Raw genomic sequence first — 23142 nt, forward strand, 5'->3', positions numbered from 1 at the left:
GGCCGCCACCAGGGGCGCTGTCGCGCGCTTGACTAAACATAAGTGGAGTGAGAGGTGCATGAAATGGGGGAAAATGGCGGATCATGTGCAGGTGAGCGGGGGCTTGGCGTGTTTGGAACCGCCGCGACGCCGGCACGCGACGTACGAACGGAGCCACGAGGCTGCCGTGGGCGTCGGGTGTCCTGGCGATGAGGTCGTGGGTGGGGGACTGAGTGGGCCGAGCCCGTTGAAGTAGCGAGGGGCTCCAGCGGTCGCTGCGTGGCCTGCTGTCGCAACGTTAGCCCGGTCATGGCGTCGCCGCGCGGGCTCTCGCCTCAAGGCGTCCCTGGGTCAAAGGCGAGCGTGTTGCGGGCGGAAGAATGCCGCCCGTTTTTTTATAGCAGCTTCGGGGACAACAGTTAAGGGCGACTGTGGCGGGCTAGCTTACTGGTCGTTTACCTTCTTTTGCCCTCCCGGCGAAGCATACCTCGGCCTCCCGGTGAACGCTCACGAACGACATTGGAAACCTTCCATTTGCCTCCTTTTTTCGTTCTCTATTTAATTTTTGCTATGGTTTCCTCCCGGGATATTTTGCTACGCTTTCCGAGTCGCTAGCTAGCCATGCTAACGTTAGCATAAGCTGAGCCATCAACAACAACTCCCGCTCGTTGAGTTGCAAACAACCCGCTTTGTTGTTCTTCTTGTTATTGTGATTTTTTTAATGGAGTACCGGACAATTTTGTTGGCGCGCGCATTCGCTTGAAGTGACCGAATCGACTCAGTTTCCTGCCGTGTTGTTTATGTTGGTTACTAAGCAGCGCCGCCGTGTTGGCCACTTAGCCGGCTAGGTAGCTAAGCTAACCGCCGCCACTGCTGCTCTGTGGCACCAGACGCCGATTGAAGTCCAATAAATGTCCACGCGTCCGTTCCCTTAAACGCGTGCATCTTCTTTCCAACCGCGCACAACTATGTCTTTATGTTTTTCGTGTTGAAAAGGATGAGATTTTAACAATTCAAAATCAAACAAAAAGACTATCAACATCGCAGGGTTAATACTAGTGAGCCTCAATCTGCATGCAGTACATATGCACCTAAAAGCTAGCAAACACTCATTTGACGACAATGAGGTTAAAATCTTAGCGAAAGTAAATAGATGGTTTGAAAGGGGACTAAAAGAAGCTATTTTCATAAAACAGCGAAACCTTTCACTAAATCGCCATGGTGGGGTGAGGTTGAATTTGGATCGTTCCTACAACCGACTTCTTAAGCAACATAGGGTTAGTTATGCTGATGAGGTCGTACCAGTTCAAATGGAGCAATCAGGCCAGTCGTAGACCCCATACTCAGGCAGGACAATAGAAGTAATCAGTGTAGCCACAGGGAGTAGTCCTCAGCTCCCCCCAACCTGAGAGCAGGAACCAATCATAGCAGAGTCTGGCACTGCCACGACTGGACAGTTAGGATATACATATAGGGTCAAAACTACCAGCAAAAAAAATTGTTCGCTGACGAAGCCTCTTGGATAAGAAGCGAGCCGTCCGACACCTTCAAAGAAGTACAGATGACGTCTTAAGAAACCTTCTCATCGATGGACCACTCCTGTATGACTGAGAGCTTACACAGACGAAAAATCAAACAAAGTAATTTGTTGACAATCAAATTTTATTTTCTATGGCTACCCAGAAGTGTTTAATGTAAAAATATATATTTATGTAAAGATTCACAAATAATAACATTTTAGACCTGCACTTGTGATATATCCGCTATCTCTTTATAATAATAATACATTTCATTTATAAGTGCCTTTCAAAACTTTCAAGGTCACATTACAGTCACAGGATGGAAGTTTTTCTGTGGGTGAGCAGCGGCAGCCACCCGCGCCAGCATGGACTCAACCCGGAAGTCACTCAAATAGATAGAAAGCAAGCTAGCTAGATGATAGATAGCTAATAATAATAATAATAATAATAATAATACAATGCATCTACAAGCGCCCCTAAAGCTCTCAAGGACATAGCTAATAGCTACTTTGGCTACTCGGTTATCATATCGCCAGAATCGAATACTAGCCCATGATGAAACTTGGCAATCCACCTGCAACCATATCGACTGCCGCCGGCGAAATTAAAGCGAGTGGCGTGCATGACCGTCCGACCACGCGTGGCGTTGCTTGAGTGTGTTTTGTACTGATAAGCGCTCCGTGTGTCACCGCAGGGCCTCGCCCAGCTGGAGATCCTGTGCAAGCAGCTGTATGAGACGGCTGACACGGCCGTGCGCCACCAAGCAGAGAAAGCCTTGGTGGAGTTCACCAATGGGCCCGACTGCCTCAGCAAGTGTCAGCTGCTGCTCGAGAGAGGAAGCGTGAGTGTTTGAGTGCGTGAGTGAACTGGCGGTGGTAAACGCAATTACAGTGATACCTCGGTTTACAAACCCCTTGGCTTACGAACTTTTCGGTTTACAAACGATGACATTTTTACCTTGGCATACAAACTATTTTTCGGGATACACACGGAGCGCCACAATGAGTGATGTGTCGTTGGCGAACAGCCCGTTCTCCTAACAAGAAAATGGCAGTCGACTGTTTTCGTTCTCTATTCCCCGCCCCCAGTCTTTGGTTAAAGCCACGTGATTGGTCAAGAACGCAGCAGTGAAGGCAGGTGGTTTAAACATGAAAGAGACAGGGAGACGACAACGAGAGAGTGATAAAATGGATAGAAAACAGTGAAATTTGGACTCGTTTACACTTTGATAGTTCAAAAGCAGAGTGTAGACTGCAAGGTTAAAATAATCCATAAATCAGACTCCACAAATAACCCGCACAAGCCATCTGTTCACTTGATGCAAAAAGCTATCAACCCAGCTAAACAGAACACAATTGATGAGGAACCAGGTAAAATTATCGCACTGTAGCTATTTGCTATCTATTAGCTGTCTAACTAGCTAACTAGCTATCTATTAGTCGTCTATTAGCTAGCCAGTTAACTTGATATATTTGAGTCAACACAATTGATGAGGAACTAGATAAAATTATAGCTGAGGAAGCTCCTCCAAGGGATCATTCCTCAGGATGTTGAAAGAAGAAGGCTACGTTTCTCATCAAGTGTTTAATGCTGATGAAACCGGTCACTCCATTCCATCAAGCCATCAATGACCATCACAAAGGTAAATAAAACCACTTTATTATACTGTACAGTTTATTTCTTTAATTATCATACCATAGCACATTTATTATACATAAAATAAGGTATATTTTGTATAGTTTTAAGGCTTATTTATTAGAAAATGTTGTTTTATGGGGACCTGGGAACGGATTATTCTAATTTTAATGGTTTCCTATGGGAAATTATTTTTTGGTATACACACTTTTCGCCTTACACACTCTGTCTGGTAACCAATTAAGTTCGTAAGCCAAGGTATCACTGTAATTGCAAAAGGGACTGACTCAATGTCTGATTTGATGTATTACCCCTTTTCGCATCAGCAGTCTCCATAATTGCCCGTTAGCTTAAAATAAGGCCGCCTCGACTTGATAGCCGAATGACAATCGTTTCCTCTGTAACGTGACATGTTTTGTGTAATTCTGCAGTCGTCGTACTCGCAGCTGCTGGCGGCCACATGCTTGTCCAAACTGGTGTCGAGGACCAGCAACCCCCTTCCTCTGGAGCAGCGCATCGACATTCGTGAGTGCGCCATTCCTGAATTTGTTGTTGTTTTTTTTTATGCTTGGGTGCCGATAAAGCGCTGCCCATGGCCTCTGGCAATGTTTTTTTCTTCTCCACAAGGGGCAGCTATTTCTCCTTTTGTCCATGTTAGCGCTTTGTTGCAGCTTCAGCTGTTGATAATAATAATAATAATAATAATAATAATAATCATAATCATAATTAATAATAATACATTTCATTTATAAGCTCAAAGTCACTTTATAGTCACAGGATAAGTTGCAGTGGGTAAGCAGCGGCAGCCACAAGCGCTAGCGTTCACTCAACCCGGAAGTAACTCAAATAGATAGAAAGCTAGCTACCTAATAGATAGCTAATAATAATATGTTTCATTTATCAGAATCAGAAAACCTTTATTCGTCCCACAATGGACAAATTTGCAATCCACAGCAAGTAGTATAGTATAGTATAGTATAGTATAGTATAGTATAGGTGGATAAGTAAGTATAGTAGTAGTATAAGTGTCTTTCAAAACTCAAGTCCACTTTACAGTCACAGCATAGCTAGCTTGATAGCTATACAGCTAATAGCTAGATAGCTAATAGATAACAAATAGATAGCAAATAAATATCAATATATAAGCCTATCTGTATGTGTTGCATTGTATTTTGGACAGCCACCCTCATTTCAAGATCATATAACTCCAGACCCATATAATTTAGGAATTAACACTTTTTTTTTCTGATGAAAGAGGAGAGTCTATGATTTCTAACACTATTGAATGTTTATGTGGTCCTAAAACTCAATATTCTGTAGGTCCTGGAATTCAAGTGACAATGACAAAAACCCTGGCACTGGAGTGAACACATTTTTGAACATCTCTGGCAGTTAATGAGTTAAAAGTAGCACAAAGATGTGAAGTTGCGTTACATGTAGCATGCGCCAACAGGGAACTACGTGCTGAACTATCTGGCTACGAGGCCCAAGCTAGCCGCCTTCGTGACGCAAGCCCTCATCCAGCTTTACGCCCGCATCACCAAACTTGGCTGGTTCGACTCGCAGAAGGACGACTATGTATTCCGCAACGTCATCGCCGACGTCACGCGCTTTCTGCAGGACAGCGTGGAGCACTGCATCATCGGCGTCACCATCTTGTCGCAACTCACCAATGAGATTAACCAGGTGGGTGTCGGGAGGTTTACCCGGGCGGGGGACGCATGTTGCTAACGGCTAATGGTCGCTCTTGTCGACAGGCGGACACCGCGCACCCGCTGACCAAGCATAGGAAAATCGCCTCGTCCTTCAGGGACTCGTCTCTCTTTGACATTTTCACGCTGTCCTGCAACCTCCTCAAACAGGTCCGTTAAGTTGCAACCTGCAAAATCCATGTTTGTTACAGATGTAAGGTGAATTTGTTCGTAAGTTGCTTCAGAGCTATATTTTGTATGGAAAAGGCTTATATAAGTATGTTTACAATTGATATAAAATGAGAGGTAGATTGTGACAATGAAAAGACATCAGTGTACAGGCATTCCCCAACTTATGAACGAGATACATTCCAAACGGTCGTTCGTAAGGTGAATTTGTTTGTAAGTTGCTTCAGAGCTATATTTTGTATGGAAAAGGCTTATATAAGTATGTTTACAATTGATATAAAATGAGAGGTAGATTGTTACAATAAAAAGACATCAGTGTACAGACGCTCCCCAACTTCTGAACGAGATACGTTCCAAACGGTCGTTCGTAAGGTGAATTTGTTCGTAAGTTGCTTCAGAGCTACATTTTGTATGGAAAAGGCTCATTTAAGTATGTTTACAATTGATATAAAATGAGAGGTAGATTGTGACAATGAAAAGACATCAGTGTACAGGCATTCCCCAACTTATGAACGAGATACATTCCGAATGGTCGTTCGTAAGGTGAATTTGTTCGTAAATTGCTTCAGTGCTATAGTTTGTATGGAATGCTTGTTTAAGGCTTATATAAGTACAGTAAAGTCTCGTTATATCGATATTCAAGGAAGTCCGAAAAATATCGATATAACCGGGACTATCGATATATCCGACCCTGTTTGCATGTAATTTTTTCCGTGCGTGCATAGAAATAGTATCGATATAACCGGGACTATCGATATATCCGATATCGATATAACGAGACTTTACTGTATGTTTACAGGAGAGGTAGATTGTGACAATAAAAAGACCTCAGTGTACAGACGCTCCCCGACTTATGAACGAGATATGTTCCGAACGGTCGTTTGTAAAGTGAATTTGTTCGTAAATTGCTTCAGTGCTATAGTTTGTATGGAATGCTTGTTTAAGGCTTATATAAGTATGTTTACAGGAGAGGTAGATTGTGACAATAAAAAGACATCAGTGTACAGACGCTCCCCAACTTATGAACGAGATATATTCCGAACGGTTGTTCGTAAGGTGAATTTGTTCGTAAGTTGCTTCAGAGCTATATTTTGTATGGAAAAGGCTTATATAAGTATGTTTACAATTGTTATAAAATGAGAGGTAGATTGTGACAATAAAAAGACATCAGTGTATAGATGCTCCCCAACTTATGAACGAGATATGTTCCGAACGGTCGTTTGTAAAGTGAATTTGTTCGTAAGTTGCTTCAGTGCTATATTTTGCATGGAATGCTTGTTTAAAGATCATACAAGTATGTTAAAATACGATTTTCTAAGAATGTCTTATTGTTGCATTTTGCGCGGCAGGCGTCCGGCAAGAACCTGAACTTGAACGACGAGTCGCAGCACGGGCTACTGATGCAGCTTCTGAAGCTAAGCTACAACTGCCTCAACTACGACTTCATCGGGACGTCCACCGACGAGTCGTCAGATGACCTGTGCACGGTTCAGATCCCCACATCCTGGCGTTCAGGTAGCATTTGTTTTGAATCGTTTGCGTTTCTTCTTCGGGGACTATTATTACAATTGTTAAAAGACTTTTTCAACATCGCAGGGATAATACTAGTGGGCCTCAATCTGCTGTACATATGCACCTAGAAGCTAGCAACCACTCATTTGATGACAATGAGGTTAAAATGTGAGCGGAAGAAAAGAGATGGTTTGAAAAGGGGAGTAAAAGAAGCTATTTTCATAAAACAGCAAAACCCTTCACTAAATCGCCATGGGTGGGGTGAGGTTCAATTTGGATCGTTCCTACAACCGACTTCTTCGGCAACATAGGCTTACTTATGTTGATGAGGTGATACCAAATCAAATGGGGCAATCAGTCCAGTCGTAGACCCCAAACTCAGACAGTCCTCTGCTCCCCCCAACCTGAGAGCAGGGACCAATCATAGAGTCTGGCACCGCCGCATCTGGACAGTAGGGATATATATATATATGGCCAAAACTACCAGCAAAAAATTTTGTTCGCTGACGAAGCCTCTTGGATAATAAGCGAAACGTCCGACACCTTCAAATTTGTACAGATGACGACTGAAGAAACCTTCTCATCGATACAATTGTTCTTGTATTAATAATTATCTAAATTATGATTCTTATTTGATTTTCTGGAGCAGCCTTCCTGGATTCGTCCACCCTGCAGCTCTTCTTCAACCTTTATCATTCCATCCCGCCTTCTCTTTCCCCGCTGGTGAGTGGCACAAGGACCACCGAGCCTTCAACGAATCCGACCCGGCAGTTGACCTCGACCCACTCTGTTGCGCGTCCTCGCAGGTTCTTTCATGTCTGGTCCAGATCGCTTCCGTCAGGAGATCCCTTTTCAACAATGCAGAGAGAGCCAAGTTCTTGTCGCACCTGGTGGACGGCGTCAAAAGGATACTGGCCAATCCTCAGGTCCGTCTCACAATTTCCAAGCGTTTTGTCAACTTTTGTGTGTGTGTGTGTTTGCGAAACCCGTTTTTGTGACCCCCCCCCCCCAACGCAGTGTCTACCGGACCCCAATAATTACCACGAGTTCTGCCGGCTGCTGGCGCGGCTCAAGAGCAACTACCAGCTGGGCGAGCTGGTCAAGGTGGAGAACTACCCGGAGGTCATCCGCCTCATCGCTAACTTCACTGTCACTAGCTTGCAGGTGAGTGGCAGGAGACCACCTGCCTAGTTTTTATTGTTGGTTTCTAGCTAGCTATATAGCTAGCTATCTCGTCAGCGAGCTATATATATATATATATATATATATATATATATATATATATATATATATATATATATATATATATATATATATATATATATATCTAGTCAGCTAGCTAGCCATCTAGTGAGCTATATATCTAGCCAGCTATATAACTAGCTGGCTAGATATATAGCTCACTAGATGGCTAGCTAGCTGGCTAGCTATCTAGCCAGCTAGCTTTCTACCATACACTTTACTATACATGCACAGCGATTTTTATGTTGTGTTCATAATTTAAAAAAAAAAGACATCTCTGATGATGCGTGGGTGTCTTTTCAGCACTGGGAATTTGCCCCCAACAGCGTGCATTACCTGCTGAGCTTATGGCAACGCCTGGCAGCCTCGGTGCCGTACGTCAAGGCCACAGAACCCCACCTGTTGGAGACCTACACCCCCGAGGTCACCAAGGCCTACATCACGTCGAGACTGGAGTCGGTTCACGTCATCCTCAGGTGAGAAACCCCCCAGACAGCGTGTGTAAGGCAAAAAGTGTGTAATCCAAAAAATAATTTGCCATAGGAAACCATTAAAATGAGAATAATCCGTTCCCAGGTCCCCATGAAACATAATTTTCTACTTTCTAATTTTCTAAGCCTTAAAACTACACAAAATATACCTTATTTTATGTATAATAAATGTGCTATGGTATAATAATTAAAGAAATAAACTGTACTGTATAATAGAATCGTTTTGTTTACCTTTGTGATGGTTGTTGATGGAATGGAGTGACCGGTTTCATCAGCATTAGACACTTGATGAGGAACGTAACCTTCTTCTTCCACCATCTTGAGAAATGATCCCTTGTAGGTGCTTTCTCTGTGATAATTTTATCTAGTTCCTCATCAATTGTGTTCTGTTTAGCTGGGTTGATAGTTTTTTTGCATCAAGTGTACAGATAGCTTGTGCGGGTTATTTGTGGAGCCTGATTGATGGGATATTTTAACCTTGCAGCCTACACTCTGCTTTTCGAACTCTCAAAGTTGAAACGAGTCCAAATGTCATTGTTTTGTCTCCATTTTCTCACTCTCTCTCTGTCGTATGCCTGTCTCTTTAATGTTTAACACATCACTCATTGTGCCGCTCCGTGTGTGTCCCGAAAAATAGTTCGTACGCCAAGTAAAATGTTCATAAATGTAACATTCGTAAACCAAAACGTTCGTAAGCCAATGGGTTCGTAAACTCAGGTATCACTGTATTTTTTATTTTTTTATATGGTCGCAGAGACGGTCTGGAGGACCCCCTGGATGACGCCGGCTTGGTTCAGCAACAGCTGGACCAGCTGTCCACCATCGGGAGGTGCGAGTACGAGAAGACGTGCGCTCTGCTGGTGCAGCTTTTCGACCAAGCGGCGCAGAGCTACCAGGAACTGCTCCAGTCCACCAACTCTGGCGCTGCCGACGTCACCGTGCAGGAAGGTGAGTGGCTTGTAAACGGGTCGGCCGGGGTACTGTGTTGCCCCTGACGTCCCCCCCCCCCCCTCTCATTTCCTCATAGGTCGCTTGACCTGGCTGGTCTACATCATCGGGGCGGTAATCGGCGGCCGCGTATCCTTCGCCAGCACCGACGAACAGGACGCCATGGATGGGGAGCTTGTCTGTCGGTACGCAGCCGTTTTCTTTCCATTTACTAGCGCAAAACCCGGTTGGTTTCCCTACCATCCCCCCACCGATGACATTTCTTGTGCCGCTCAGGGTGCTGCAGCTGATGAACCTGACTGATTCGCGCCTGGCGCAAGCCGGTAACGAAAGGCTGGAACTGGCCATGCTGAGCTTCTTTGAACAGTTCCGCAAGATCTACATCGGTGACCAAGTGCAGAAATCGTCCAAGGTGAGGAAGATTCGTTTTCCGGGTTGGCAATGTCGTAACGAACTTAAACGAACTACAATGATACCTCAGCTTACCAACTTAATTGGTTCCCAGAAAGTGTGTGTCAGGCGAAAAGTTCGTCTGCCAAACATTTATTTCCCCATAAGAAATCATTAAAAATGAGAATAATCCGTTCCCAGGTCCCCATAAAACATAATTTTCGACTCAATAAGCCTTAAAACTACACAAAATATACCTTATTTTATGTATAATAAACATGCTATTGGCTTGTAATTAAAGAAATAAACTGTACTTTATAATAAAGTTGTTTTGTTGACCTTTGTGATGGCCGTTGATGTAGTTGCCTCTTGATGATATCCGAGTGGAGTTGCCGTGCTTTCTAGGCGATAATACCCTCACTCACTGTCCCCTGCTACTTCCTATTCATGAATCCAAATAAAAAGGCGAAAAGTGTTTTCCAAACATTAATTGTCCATAGAAGACCATTAAAAATGAGAATAATCCGTTTCCAAGTCCCCATAAAACATAATTTTCTACTAAATAAGCCTTAAAACTACACAAAACATACCTTATTTTATGTATAATAAATGTGCTATTGTATTGTAATTAAAGAAATAAACTGTACTGTATAATAAAGTCGTTTTATTTACCTTTGTAGCCCATCAGGGGCTTTCCTGGATATGTTGACAAAGAATCACAATTGTTTTTAAAGTTGACAACTAACCTTAAACACGTGCGTGTTTGATTGCAGCTATATCGTCGTCTTTCGGAGGTGCTGGGTCTAAACGACGAGACCATGGTGTTGAGTGTCTTCATCGGCAAAATGTGAGTAACTTCTTGTTAAAAATGTTCAGTCGGACACTTGTGAACAAAGGCTCGAACACAGGAAGATTGTCTTTTACTGCCGGCAGGGGATGCAGCCGTTAATGACCGACGCCCAACGTCTGCAGTTCTCTGTCAAGCTATTTATTGAGAGTGTATTCAAATTAGTAAAACATAATCTGTTTGATTTAAATACCATTGCCCTCGACGTCCCAAGCACCAACAACTATAAAACAACAGAACGTAGACATTTTAATTAGTTGTTCTTTCCACGAACTACTAGATTTGCAAGCTGGCTAATGACTTCTTCCTGTGAAGGAGTTTACCAAGTCCTAAATTAGTTCAATGCCAGATGTCCTACATGAAAATGACAGTTTAACAGGCTGTGTCTGTTCACCTCAGATTATCCCCAGATTTTCTGTGCTTCCATTGTGGACCTTGTAAGCATGAAAATTGTAAATAAGATAACTTCCTACATAGTCTTTTATGTCTGTCTTACATATTCTATTTAGACTTTGACTTCCTTTTCCTGCTACTTATGATACTCCTCCTTTTTTTTTTTTACTTCTCCATCTTCTGGCCTTATCTACGGAATTCATATTTGTCATAATAATGCTAACATTCCTGATAATCCTCACCCCCTCATTCCAGCATCACCAATTTGAAGTACTGGGGCCAGTGTGAACCCATCACCTCCAAGACCCTGCAACTCCTCAACGACCTCTCCTTAGGATATCCTTGACGACGAGCGCATGTGTGTTCACGTGGCACTTTTTACGGGCAAAGCCAGGGTTAAGGTCAACTTTGTCGTCAAGGAAACTGGCGGGCGCATGAGAGGAGTTGCAATTACAGTACAGTGATACCTCGGTTTACGAACCCCTTGGCTTACAAACTTTCCATCAGTTCAATTTGAAATGAAAAGACAAGCAAGGGAACCAGATATTAATGATGTTTCTAGTGTGTCTGCTTGCATCTGTTGCTTTTGCAATATCACAACTTCCAAGATGTACAACCCAGAGTGTCTGAGACACTATGCAAAAAGCTGTCCATTCCATCAAGCCATCAACAACCATCACAAAGGTAAATAAAACCACTTTATTATACAGTAGAGTTTATTTCTTTAATTATAATACCATAGCACATTTATTATACATAAAATAAGGTATATTTTGTGTAGTTTTAAGGCTGATTTAGTAGAAAAGTATGTTTTATGGGGACCTGGGAACGGATTATTCTCATTTTAATGGTTTCCTATGGGAAATTAATTTTTGGGATACACACTTTTCGCCTTACACACTCTGTCTGGGAACCAATTAAGTTTGTAAGCCAAGGTGTCACTGTACAGTAATTCCAGTATGTGAAAAAAGCAAAATTTGTCAGGATTGTTTTTGCTGAAGCAAAATTAGAGGGCGGGGGTTTGATTTCAATTCAAAAATTTTAGGTGTTTAGCTCCTGTCAACAAGTTGTAGCTTTTGCTAGTCTATGCCTTTATCCTTGACGTTCACGTGCACGTACAGCAGCGTCCGCAAGTTGGTGAAGCTAAGCGCCGTGCAGTTTATGCTCAAGAATCACACCGTGAGTATTCGGTCCCCGTTTCCTTCCCCTCCTCGGCAACAGTACCGCCGCCGCCGCCACGGCTTTCTCTCTCTGCCTTGTGCTTTGTCAGCAGAGCGAGCACTTCTCCTTCCTGGGTGTCAATAACCAGTCCAACTTGAGTGACATGAGGTGCCGTACCACCTTTTACACCGCGCTGGGTCGCCTCCTCATGGTTGATTTGGGTAAGCGCTACCGCTACAGTGCTACCGTCTTGCTGCTAGGTTACTCGAGAACGCCGTGACCTTCTCCTCTTGGGCGATACTAAGCACCACTTTGCTTGTTTTGATGCAGGTGAGGACGAGGAGCAGTTTGAGCAGTTCATGCTGCCGTTGACGGTGGCTTTCGAAGCTGTGGCCCAGATGTTGAGCACCAATACCTTCAACGAGCAGGAGGCCAAGGTGATGCACTTTATACCAGGTCAGATTAAGCCTCAAGGGTTCTAACGTGGAGCCCTGTGGGACTCCGTCTTCCAGAGGACTCTCGTGGGCCTGGTACGGGATTTGCGAGGGATCGCGTTTGCCTTCAACGCCAAGACCAGCTTCATGATGCTCTTCGACTGGATGTATCCTTCTGAGATGAGCTTGGTGAAGCTTCGTTTGGCTCGATTGTGTCAAGGTAGCGCTTGAAAGGCCCTTAACCCGCGTGGCTAGATATCCGACCTACATGCCCATCCTGCAGCGGGCCATCGAACTGTGGTACCATGACCCTGCGTGCACCACACCCGTGCTCAAACTCATGGCTGAGCTCGTTCATAACAGGTGAGTGTGTGTTTGTGTGCCATTATAATCCTGCGCCTCGTCGGCCATTAATCTAGATGACCTTGGGTTGGATTGGATTAGCCTTTATTCTTGTCGCAGTGGAAACATTTGCATTTCACAGCAGCAAAGTGATGAAAATTAGAGGAAAAGAAAACCGGCCGCGGCTTGGAATTGATGCCGATTTACGTCGGATGCTTAGATCCTCTTCTCTTTCATCTAGAACTGCTTCATACAACAAAGAGGGTGCAGAAAGTGCTTAAAGTAGAATGACTCTGTTTTTGGTGTTGTGTCACATTATTTAGTTAGTTATTTTGTTGTTGTTTTGACTTCAAGATGGCGCCTTTACAGAGACAACGGATAATCGTAACTCTCAGACACAGAATAGCCATAATACCTGTGTCGATGTGTGTCTGACCTTGTGGTGACTTTGCATCGCAGGTCGCAGAGGCTCCAGTTTGACGTCTCCTCGCCAAACGGCATCCTGCTCTTCCGAGAGACCAGCAAAATGATCACAACCTACGGTGAGCGACACGCGTGTTGGCAACGTACAGGATGTCTGTGTCATGTATGCGAGTCACACGCTTGATGACATCACATATATGTCATGTTTGTCCGTGTATGTAACTTGGCTCGGAGTGTAGCCGGGAGTCCTGAAAATAATGTCAGGAGTGGAAATTACCGTATATTTTAGAATACAAGGCGCACCTTCAACGAATGACATTTTAAGACCTTTTCCATACATAAGGCGCACCGCATTATAAGGGGCACTGCAAAATGAATGACATTTTAAAACGGTTTCCATCCACTGCATTATTAGGGGCACCTAAATTGAATGGAATATTTTAAAACATTTTCCATATACAGGTAACATCCGACTTACGACGGAGTTCCGTTCTGACCAAATGGTCGGAAGTTGAAATCCATTCAAAATTTTGAATAGAGACTCGGAGGCGAAATGACTTGCAAACCCCCCCCCCCCCCCCTTTTCTGGTGCCATCACGCGGTCGATTGCTGTGCGAGAGTGAGATGCTGGCTGGCCAAAATTGTCATGGGCGTTTCAGTGCCAGGTGTACAATTAAAATAAAAAATAGGCTCTGGAGGTTGTGGTTGTAAGTACGGGTGGTCGTAAGTTGAACTGGTCGTACGTTGGATGTTACCTGTACAGGTAACATGCGCCTTAGGACCGAGTTCCATTCGATGAAACGGTCGTAAGTTGAGCTGGTCGTAAGTTGAAATCGCTTCAAAATTTTGAATAGAGACTGAGAGGCTAAATGACTCTCACATTCCCCCCCTCTCGTTTCATCACGCGGTCGATTGCTGTGCGAGAGTGAGATGCTGGCTGGCTGGCCAAAATTGTCGCCACGCGTAGAGTAAAAAAAAATAAAAATGGGGTCGTGGTCGTAAGTTGAGAAAATACAGTATTTTATTGTATTGAGAGTAAATATAAAATAATTTCGAGTGGATTTTTAAAGAAAATATTTATTATTTTTTTATTGTCTGTAATTCTGCTTTCGTCACGTCCTGCTTTGTTGCCCAGGCAACCGCATCCTGACCCTGGGCGACGTCCCGAAAGATCGCGCGTACGGCGTGAAGCTGAAAGGCGTGAGCGTTTGCTTCGCCATGCTGAAGGCGGTGCTGAGCGGCAACTACGTCAACTTCGGCGTCTTCCGCCTGTACGGCGACGACGCCTTGGATAACGCCCTGCAGACCTTCATCAAACTGCTGCTGTCCATCCCTCACAGCGACTTGCTGGTACGTGTTTGCGTGTTCACGTGCGACCTCGCGCCGGCTTTTTTGGTCGTTATTTCAGTAACGCTGTGACCCCTGTAGGACTACCCCAAGCTCAGCCAGTCCTTCTACTCCCTGCTGGAGGTCCTCACCCAGGACCACATGAACTTTATCGCCAGCTTGGAGCCTCACATGGTCATGTACATCCTCTCGTCGATTTCGGAAGGGCTCACCGCACTCGGTATGTAGCGTAATTTGACATCTCGTGGTAGCTCCTTCTTCCACGGCATGGCAAAAAAATACAAATACAGGGATACCTCGGTATACGAACCCCTTTGGTTATGAACTTTTTGGTTTGCGAACGTTAAATTTATGAAAATTTAACCTTGGCGTACGAACTATTTTTCGGGAGACACACAGAGCTGCCACAATGAGTCATGTGTCGTTCACGAACGAGCCCGTTCTCCGAACAAGAAAATGGCAGCCGACTTGGTTTTGTCCTCTAATCCCCGACCCCCTGTCGTCGGTTAAAGCCACGTGATTGGTCAAGAACGCAGCAGTGAGGGGAGTGGTCTAAACATTAAAGAGACAGGCAGATAACAGAGAGAGACTGAGAAAAATAGAAAACGGTGAAATTTGGACTCATTTCAACTTTGATAGTTTAGAGGCAGAGTGTAGGCTGCAAGGTTAAAATCCCATCAATCAGGCTCCAGAAAATCCCATAAATCAGGCTCCACAAATAACCCGCGCAAGCCATCTGGAGACTTGATGCAAACGGCTATCAACCCAGCTAAACAGAACACAATTGATGAGGTAAAATCATCGCAGCGAAAGCACCTACAAGGGATCATTTCTCAAGATGGTGGAAGAAGAAGGCTACGTTCCTCATCAAGTTTTTAATGCTGAGGAAACAGGCCAATCCATTCCATCAAGCCATCAACGACCATCATAAATGTAAATAAAATGACTTTATTATACAGTACAGTTTATTTCTTTAATTATAATACCATCACACATTTATTATACATAAAATAAGGTAAATTTTGTGTAGTTTTAAGGCTTAGAAAATTAGAAAATTATGTTTTTTGCGGACCTGGGAACGGATTATTCTTATTTTAATGATTTCCTATGGGAAATTAATTTTTGGGATACACACTTTTCGCCTTACACACTATGTCTTGGAAAAAAAATCAATTGAGCGAGCTGACGTTTTTATCTGTGTCCCCCCCCCCCCCCCAGAAACGATGGTGTGCACGGGCTGCTGTTCCAGCCTGGACCACATGGTCACGTATCTTTTCAAGCAACTGTCGCGCTCCACCAAGAAGCGAGCCACGCCCATGGCCACTGACGAGCGCTTCCTGCACATTATGCAGCAGCACCCCGAGATGATCCAGCAGGTAACGCCGATCGCCGCGCACGTCACAAAAGATTCGCCATCCGCCTGTTGATAATGTGACTTTGTGGCGGCTGATGCAGATGCTCTCCACTGTGCTGAACATCATCATCTTCGAGGACTGCCGCAACCAGTGGTCCATGTCCCGACCGCTACTGGGGCTCATCCTCCTCAACGAGAAGGTAGCGCGTTGCGCGTATACAGTGATTCCTTGGCTTACGAACTTAATTGGTTCCCAGACAGTGGGTAAGGCAAAAAGTGTGTATCCCAAAAAATAATTTCCCATAGGAAACCATTAAAATGAGAATAATCCGTTCCCAGGTCCCCGTAAAACAGAATTTTCTAATTTTCTAAGCCTTAAAACTACACAAAATATACCTCATTTTGTGTATAATAAATGTGCCATTGTATTATAATTAAGGAAATAAACTACTGTATAATAAAGTCGTTTTATTTACCTTTGTGATGGTCGTTTATGGCTTGATGGAATGGAGTGACCGGTTTCATCAGCATTAAACACTTGATGAGGAACGTAGCCTTCTTCTTCCACCATCTTGAGAAATGATCCCTTCTAGGTGCTTTCTCTGCGATAATTTTACCTTGTTCCTCATCAATTGTGTTCTGTTTATCTGGGTTGATAGCTTTTTGCATCAAATGTACAGATGGCTTGTGCGGGTTATTTGTGAAGCCTGATTGATGGGATATTTTAACCTTGCAGTCTAACCTCTGCCTTTGAACTATCAAAGTTGAAACGAGTCCAAATTTCACTGTTTTCTATCCATTTTGTCACTCTCTCTCTCTCTCTCTTCTGCCTGTCTCTTTAATGGTTAAAACACCTCCCCTCACTGCTACGTTCTTGACCAATCACGTGGCTTTAACCGAAGACTTGGGGCGGGGAATAGAGGACAAAAACAGTCGGATACCATTTTCTTGTTAGGAGAATGGGCTCGTTCACCAACGACACAAAAATAGTCCGTATGCCAAGGTAAAATGTTCATAAATTTCACGTTCGTAAACCGAAAAGTTTGTAAGCCAAGAAGTTCGTAAACCGAGGTATCACCGTACCTCAAGAGCATCCCCCTTGACGCTTGTATGTCTTGCAATCTCCAGTACTTTGCTGACGTGCGCAACAGCATCGTGAATAGCCAACCTCCGGAGAAGCAGCAGGCCATGCATCTCTGCTTTGAGAACCTCATGGAAGGAATCGAACGTAACTTGCTCACCAAGAACAGAGACAGGTAAGGAGACCCTCCCGTAATTACTTCTCAGGTCCCGTAAGCCAATGCTAGCTAACTTTCTACAATTGATCCCTGCAGATTTCATTTTCTTGCTTCATAGTAATAATAATAATAATAATTCATTTATAAGCGCCTTTCAAAACTCTCAAGGTCACTTTACAGTCACAGGATAAGTTTTTTTTCTGTGGGTGAGCAGCGGCAGCCACACCCGCCAGCGTTCACTCAACCTGGAAGTAACTCAAATAGATAGCAAGCTAGCTAGCTAGCGAATAGATAGCTAATAGCTAGTGAATGGATAGCCAATAGCTAGCCTGTCTCAGCATAACAGCTCCACAATCTTTACTTGGCTGCGGCTGTCTTCGTTTTTGCTTTCCGACAACCTCCTTGCCATCCATTTCCTGTTGACGAGCCCTCCTATAGCTGGCTATCTTTTAGCTATCTAGCTATTAGCTTTTCTAGCTGGGTATATGGCAGGCTATCTGGCGGGCTATCTAGCTAGCTATCTAGCTGGCTATCTATTAGCTATTAGCTTTTCTAGCTGGGTATCGAGCTGGCTATCTTTTGGCTATCTATTAGCTTTTCTAGCTGGGTATCTGGCGGGCTATCTCGCTAGCTATCTAGCTGGCTATCTATTAGCTATTGGCTTTTCTAGCTGGCTATCTGGTGGGCTATCTAGCTAGCTATCCAGCTGGCTATCTATTAGCTATTAGCTTTTCTAGCTGGGTATCTGGCTGGCTATCTAGCTAGCTATCTATCTAGCTATCTAGCTGGCCATTAGCTTTTCTAGCTGGGTATCTAGCGGGCTATCTCGCTGACTATTAGCTTTTCTGGCTGGCTATCTATTAGGTAGCTAGCTTTCTATCTATTTGAGTTATTCTGGGTTGAGTGAATGCTGGCGCGTATGGCTGCCGCTGCTCACCCACAGAAAAAAAAAACGTATCCTGTGACTGTAAAGTGATCTTGAGAGTCTTGAAAGGTGCTTAGAAATGACATGTATTATTATTATTATTATAAAAAAAAACACATTAGCCAAGTTCATTAGCATCTTAGGCTAACATGTTTGTGATGCCGCAGGTTCACGCAGAACTTGTCGGTGTTCCGGCGGGAAGTCAACGACAGCATGAAGAACTCCACGTGCGGCGTCAACAGCAACGACATGATGAGCTGACATTCCACAGCCGTCGACAGACCACCGCCCGTCTCACCAGGCATCACGCTACCCCCTCCCCCCTTCCTCCTTGTTCATACGAGCATATATAAATATATACAGATCTATTTTAACGCCAATCACAGGGTGGTTGCGGCGGAGTGGATAAGGGGGAGGGGCCAAATAAGTCCAACACGCTCCGCCTGCCTTGTATAGAAGACGAAAAAAAAAAAAAGTCGCGTGTACATTTTGTTTGCTAACATTTTCAGTGATGTTTATATGATATTGATGGAATGATTGCGCTTTTTACGCCGTCGTCGCTTCGAGCGCCATTTGAAGCACTGGAAGGTAAAAAAAAAAAAAAATCAAGTGTTACATCCTGTAAATAATCTTCAAAGGCACGTTTTGCGCGTCCATTTTGCACTCCTTCAAACTAATTCGGAAAACACAGAAAATTACGCAAAGGACGGACGGACGGGCGGACGGGCGGGTTAGCTAGTTGGGTATCCATCCCGCCGGGCCGGGCCGGGCTGGGGTCCTTTCCCAACGGCGGGCGGACGCGTCGCTACTTGAGAGTGCTTCTTCCAATGTTTTGTTTACTTTCTGGATTCCTGGGACACAGTTGTGGTCCTACGTATGTGTGTGTGTGTGTATGTGTCACGGTGCTGTGTGGATCACTGGCCCCCCCTGGAGGCAGGGAGGCAGAGGTGCGTATCGATTTCCCTGTGTGTGTGTGTCACTGACGTGAATGTGGAGTAGCTGCTGTGTCGTGACTGCAAATAAACCTCATCCTTTTTACAAGATGCGACTCGGCACCATCAGAATTTCATAAATTTTAAAGGACAACCGACACCATTTTTTTTTTGTTTGTTTCTTGATATCAGAAAAACGTTTTATAGCATCTAAAATACCCAAAACACGCAGTATGATATTTTTAGCCAAAAGCAAAACACCAATAAAAATGACTTAGTGTCCCAAAACTGCCACAAAATGAGCTCCGCAGATTCAGAAAGTCCCGCCCCTTTGTTCGTGACATCACTATTGCTCACACACTGCCTTGCTCCAGAATCAAAACAATGGCTTCAGAGAGTTCAGATTGGGAAAAGATGCTTTCTTGTTACTCATCCAGTTATGAATATGATTCAAATAGTTCTCAAGAGGGAAAGCATAAATGTTTGACATCGATTAAAGAAGTCCTTCCGTATCAATTCGAGCCGCTTGGACTCCAATGTAGCGCACAGAAAATGCACAAAATGGCGCACAAGCTGGAAATGGGCTCATTTGAGTAATATTTAGTAGAAAATTAAGTTTTTATTTTATTATTCTCATTTTTAATGGTTTCCGATGGGATATTAATGTTTGGCAGACAAACTTTTTGCCTTACACACACTTTCAGGGAACTAATTAGTAAAGACGAAACAAATATTCAATAAAATAATTGATCAACATTTCATTTATAAGCGCCTTTCAAAACTCTCAAGGACACTTTACAGTCACGTAATTTTTTTGTGCATGTGAGCAGTGGCAGCCATTCTCGCCAGCGTTCACTCTACCTGGTAGTAGAGTAACGCGCCTCAATCTGCAGTACATATGCACCTAAAAGCTAGCAACCACTCATTTAACAAAAATCGAAAAGAAAATAGATGTTTTGACAAGTGAGTAAAAGAAGCTATTTTAATAAAACAGCAAAACCCTTCACTGAATCGCCATGGTGGTGTGAGCTTTAATTTGGATCGTGCTTCCAACAGGCGTCTTAGATCGTTACCACATAGGTTTGTTTAGTCATGCTGATGAGGTGACACCAGAGTGAATGGGGCAATCACGCCAGTCATAGACCAGTTCGTAACCTGATGTGAGTGGCCTGAATTTCAAATGTTTAAAAGCAGACTGATTAATATGCTCCATTTTTATTGGACCACGGCAATATTGACCTACTTTCATGAACTCATAAAGACACACTTTAATTTCCATTTGGCAGTATTAACAAAACATTTTTTTTTTTAGGGTTCGCGGTTGTAGATTAACTTTTAGAGGTCTTTGATGTGAAGACTGTGTTATTGAGTCCTTCTCGGTTTCGGGCGATCTCCACAGCGAAGAATTGGATCCTAGTGGCTGGAATAACAAAAAAAAAAAAAATACGTCATGGGTGACTCATAATCCTTTTAGTCATGATTACCAAAGGATCATCAATGCAAAAGGGAATTGGAGAAAATGATGTGACTGAATTTTATACCCACCAAAAATGGTGTTCTCTTCAGTGTAGTCCTTCTGGCAGTCCAGTCGCAGTAAAGTCCCGTAGTTGAAGTCCTCCACCAGACCTTCGTAGCGGTTACAGAATGGACGCCATCTCTGGATACAAACCAAAATACCACTTTTCAAGTAGGCCATTTTGATTCTGATTTGAATATATATATATTTTTTTTTACGCTATCAATTTAAGAAACTTGCACATAGGCATTATTAAACCGAACCATAAGTGACCAAAACAAGCACCTAAGCTAGTGTTTTTATGTGTGTCTGTTTTTCTCTCACAGGTAATAAGAATCATAATCATACAATTCATTTATAAGCGCCTTTCAAAACTCTCAAGGTCACTTTACAGTCTCAGGATAAGTTTTTCTGCGGGTGAGCAGTGGCAGCCACACGCGTCAGCGTTCACTCAACCCGGACAATAGATAGAAAGCTAGCTAGTTAGCTAATAGATACCTCCCTATATAGAGTTGACATTTACTGAACTTAAAACCTTATTTACTAATTCCAAGCTAGGTAGCTAGATAATCATCATCATACATTTGATTTCTAAGCGCCTTTCAAAACTCTCAAGGTCACTGGATCAGTTTTTCTTGCGGGTGAGCAGCGGCAGCCACACGCACCAGCGTTCACTCAATCCGGAAGTAACTCAAATAGATAGATCCCTAGCTAGCTAGCTAATAGATTAGAAAGTAGAAAATTATGTTGACCTGGCAACGGATTATTCTCATTTTAATGGTTTCCTATGGGAAATTATTTTTTGGGATACACACTTTTCGCCTTATACACTGTATGAGTAACATTTTAGTCATAAACTAGGCAAAAATATTCCATAAAAACCTCTAAGGAACAGAAACGTTTTTTAGCTAGCTAGCTAGCTTGGGTTGAGTGAACGCTGGCGCGTGTGGCTGCCACTGCTCACCCACAAAAAAACTTATCCTGCGACTGTCGTGACCTTGAGAGTTATGAAAGGCGCTTATCAATGACATGTGTTATTGTTGTTTTTATTATTATTTATTATTATTATAAGTGATTTCAAATTCAGTAGCAATGGTCGGCTACCTATCTATTAGCTATATAGCTATCTGGCTGGCTATCTAGCTATTAGCTATCTATTAACTCGCTAGCTAGCTAGCTTTCTATCAATTTGAGTTACTTCCGGGTTGAGTGAAGGAAATATTTGCTTGTATTTCATGCCTAATGTGGTTTTGTTAGTGAATTGCAGTGAATACAAATGGCCGACCTCTTTGGCCTCTGCCGATTTGAGTTGATCCGGGTGGAGAACGTTGACATCCAGATCCTTGAAGGTTTCCCTGAAGGTGGAGTAGATCTCATCATCCATCTTGGTCAACTTGAGAAACTTCGGATCCACTGAAGAGATAAGCTAGATGACAACAACAACAAAAAAAAAAAGTCATTTTTAAGGTTTTTCAAAGTCATTGCTAGTTTTATTCCCCCCACTCACATTGAAGTAAACTTCGGCGTGGTTGTAGGCCTTCATTGCCCACATGACTTCCAGGCGCTCCTGAAATGCAAAGCTCACATCAACTTAGCCTTCATGGCAAAGAAACCGTTGAGAAGTACTCACATCGTTCCCATACGCATCGGCGGGGAGCGAAAGAGCTCGTGCGGCAGCTGAAGCTCCATCTGGACCCTGAGGATGCAAATCATTGATCGGAGGTAAGAAATAATGACTATGATGTTATTGATTGATTGGATAAAAGTTGGCATATGTATGATCTGTGGGGGAGGGGTCAGATGAGGTCACCGTTCTCATGTTCAACAATGTATCTGTGACTTTATGTACGTATGGCTTTTGGATTGGTGAGTGATGTGGGTGGCAGTGTTTACTAGTGATGTGTCGTTCGCAAACGAGCCGGATCTCTGAAGTGAATGAAGAGAGCCGGTTGCTAACAAGGAGCCGGAATTGGGAGCCAAATGTTATTACATTATGCTGTTATTATTTATATATATATTTTTAACTAGTTGGTATGATAGCATTAATATGAAAAGCAAATTAGTGACAGCTGATCATCAGACCATAGTAATCACAGGGAAAGTGAACGTTAGCATCCACTAACTCTGTGCACATATAAATAAAAATATTTAATACGTGTATTTTTCGTACTTCGTTTTTCACATAATTTTTAGTAGTTGATTTAAGCAACAAAAAAAACTGAGGAGCCATTTGGGAGCCAAAAGAGCCGGATCTTTTTAGTGAGCCGAGCCAAAAGAACCGTCTCCCTGAAAAGAGCCGGAATTCCCACCACTCGTGTTTACTAGCTGATTGCCTATCACATTAGACTCTCTAGGTCTGTTTGTTTACTTGGACTCCCACCATTCCACAATAACGTGAGGCATGTTTTGACTAATTACTAGTGAGGAAAGTGATAGCCAAACACCCACCCCCCAAATCTCCATTGAAAAAAAAAACAAAAAAAACTATGGTTGTGTGGGGGTACAACATGCCCGTAGCACACCACGTGTCGAGCCCTTCTGCCGGTTAGCATTAGCCACGTTTGCTGCCAACCCCCCAGCCATGATTGACTGACTACGTTATGACGAGCGTGGACTACTATGGACACGTTTTG

The 23142-nt window shown here is 43.4% G+C and overlaps 3 protein-coding genes across 5 annotated transcripts in view; 2 read left to right on the plus strand and 1 right to left on the minus strand.

The window, feature by feature from the left end:
- Positions 1-20414, plus strand: xpo7 (exportin 7). 2 transcript variants are annotated; one of them, XM_089021007.1, is made up of 27 exons: positions 1-91; positions 2194-2340; positions 3566-3659; positions 4588-4820; positions 4892-4996; positions 6364-6529; positions 7176-7249; positions 7333-7452; positions 7544-7690; positions 8072-8244; positions 9014-9207; positions 9287-9392; positions 9484-9619; positions 10371-10444; positions 11093-11173; positions 11953-12016; positions 12108-12219; positions 12329-12435; positions 12511-12599; positions 12688-12795; positions 13234-13316; positions 14333-14547; positions 14626-14764; positions 15763-15920; positions 16000-16098; positions 17027-17154; positions 18229-20414. In XM_089021007.1, the coding sequence occupies exons 1-27, from the start codon at positions 59-61 to the stop codon at positions 18320-18322; spliced, it is 3279 nt and encodes a 1092-aa protein (XP_088877133.1). In that variant the 5' UTR covers positions 1-58; the 3' UTR covers positions 18323-20414. The 2 variants fall into 2 exon arrangements, with proteins under 2 accessions (XP_088877133.1, XP_088877134.1); XM_089021008.1 differs by having other exon boundaries at positions 12111-12219.
- pbdc1 (polysaccharide biosynthesis domain containing 1) overlaps positions 20001-23142 on the minus strand; it is a 7473-nt gene continuing 4331 nt past the window's right edge. For both annotated transcript variants that reach the window (XM_089021023.1, XM_089021024.1), the window contains exons 2-6: positions 22140-22205; positions 22017-22076; positions 21795-21935; positions 20539-20650; positions 20001-20413 (exon numbers count right to left, since the gene is read on the minus strand). In XM_089021023.1, the coding sequence (XP_088877149.1) occupies positions 20322-20413; positions 20539-20650; positions 21795-21935; positions 22017-22076; positions 22140-22205 (471 nt within the window). In that variant the 3' untranslated portion in view covers positions 20001-20321. The remainder of the gene's footprint in view (positions 20414-20538; positions 20651-21794; positions 21936-22016; positions 22077-22139; positions 22206-23142) is intronic.
- The window catches only part of dmtn (dematin actin binding protein), a 10054-nt gene continuing 9006 nt past the window's right edge, over positions 22095-23142 (plus strand). Inside the window, exon 1 of the mRNA XM_089021025.1 lies at positions 22095-22231. The gene's annotated coding sequence lies outside the window, so the exon portion shown is untranslated. The remainder of the gene's footprint in view (positions 22232-23142) is intronic.

The sequence above is a fragment of the Hippocampus bargibanti genome, linkage group LG18 (genome assembly GCF_051943395.1).
Source record: "Hippocampus bargibanti isolate YZ-2025 linkage group LG18, ASM5194339v1, whole genome shotgun sequence".
In the NCBI taxonomy this organism is placed as follows: Eukaryota; Metazoa; Chordata; class Actinopteri; order Syngnathiformes; family Syngnathidae; genus Hippocampus; species Hippocampus bargibanti.

Bases quoted from the DNA above. Each gene is read 5' to 3' on its own strand.
- xpo7 (XM_089021007.1), top strand. From the start codon at position 59: ATGAAATGGGGGAAAATGGCGGATCATGTGCAG. The intron at 92-2,193 runs GTGAGCGGGGGC...GTGTCACCGCAG, and splicing joins AAATGGCGGATCATGTGCAG to GGCCTCGCCCAGCTGGAGAT. The intron at 4,997-6,363 runs GTCCGTTAAGTT...TTTGCGCGGCAG, and splicing joins CCTGCAACCTCCTCAAACAG to GCGTCCGGCAAGAACCTGAA.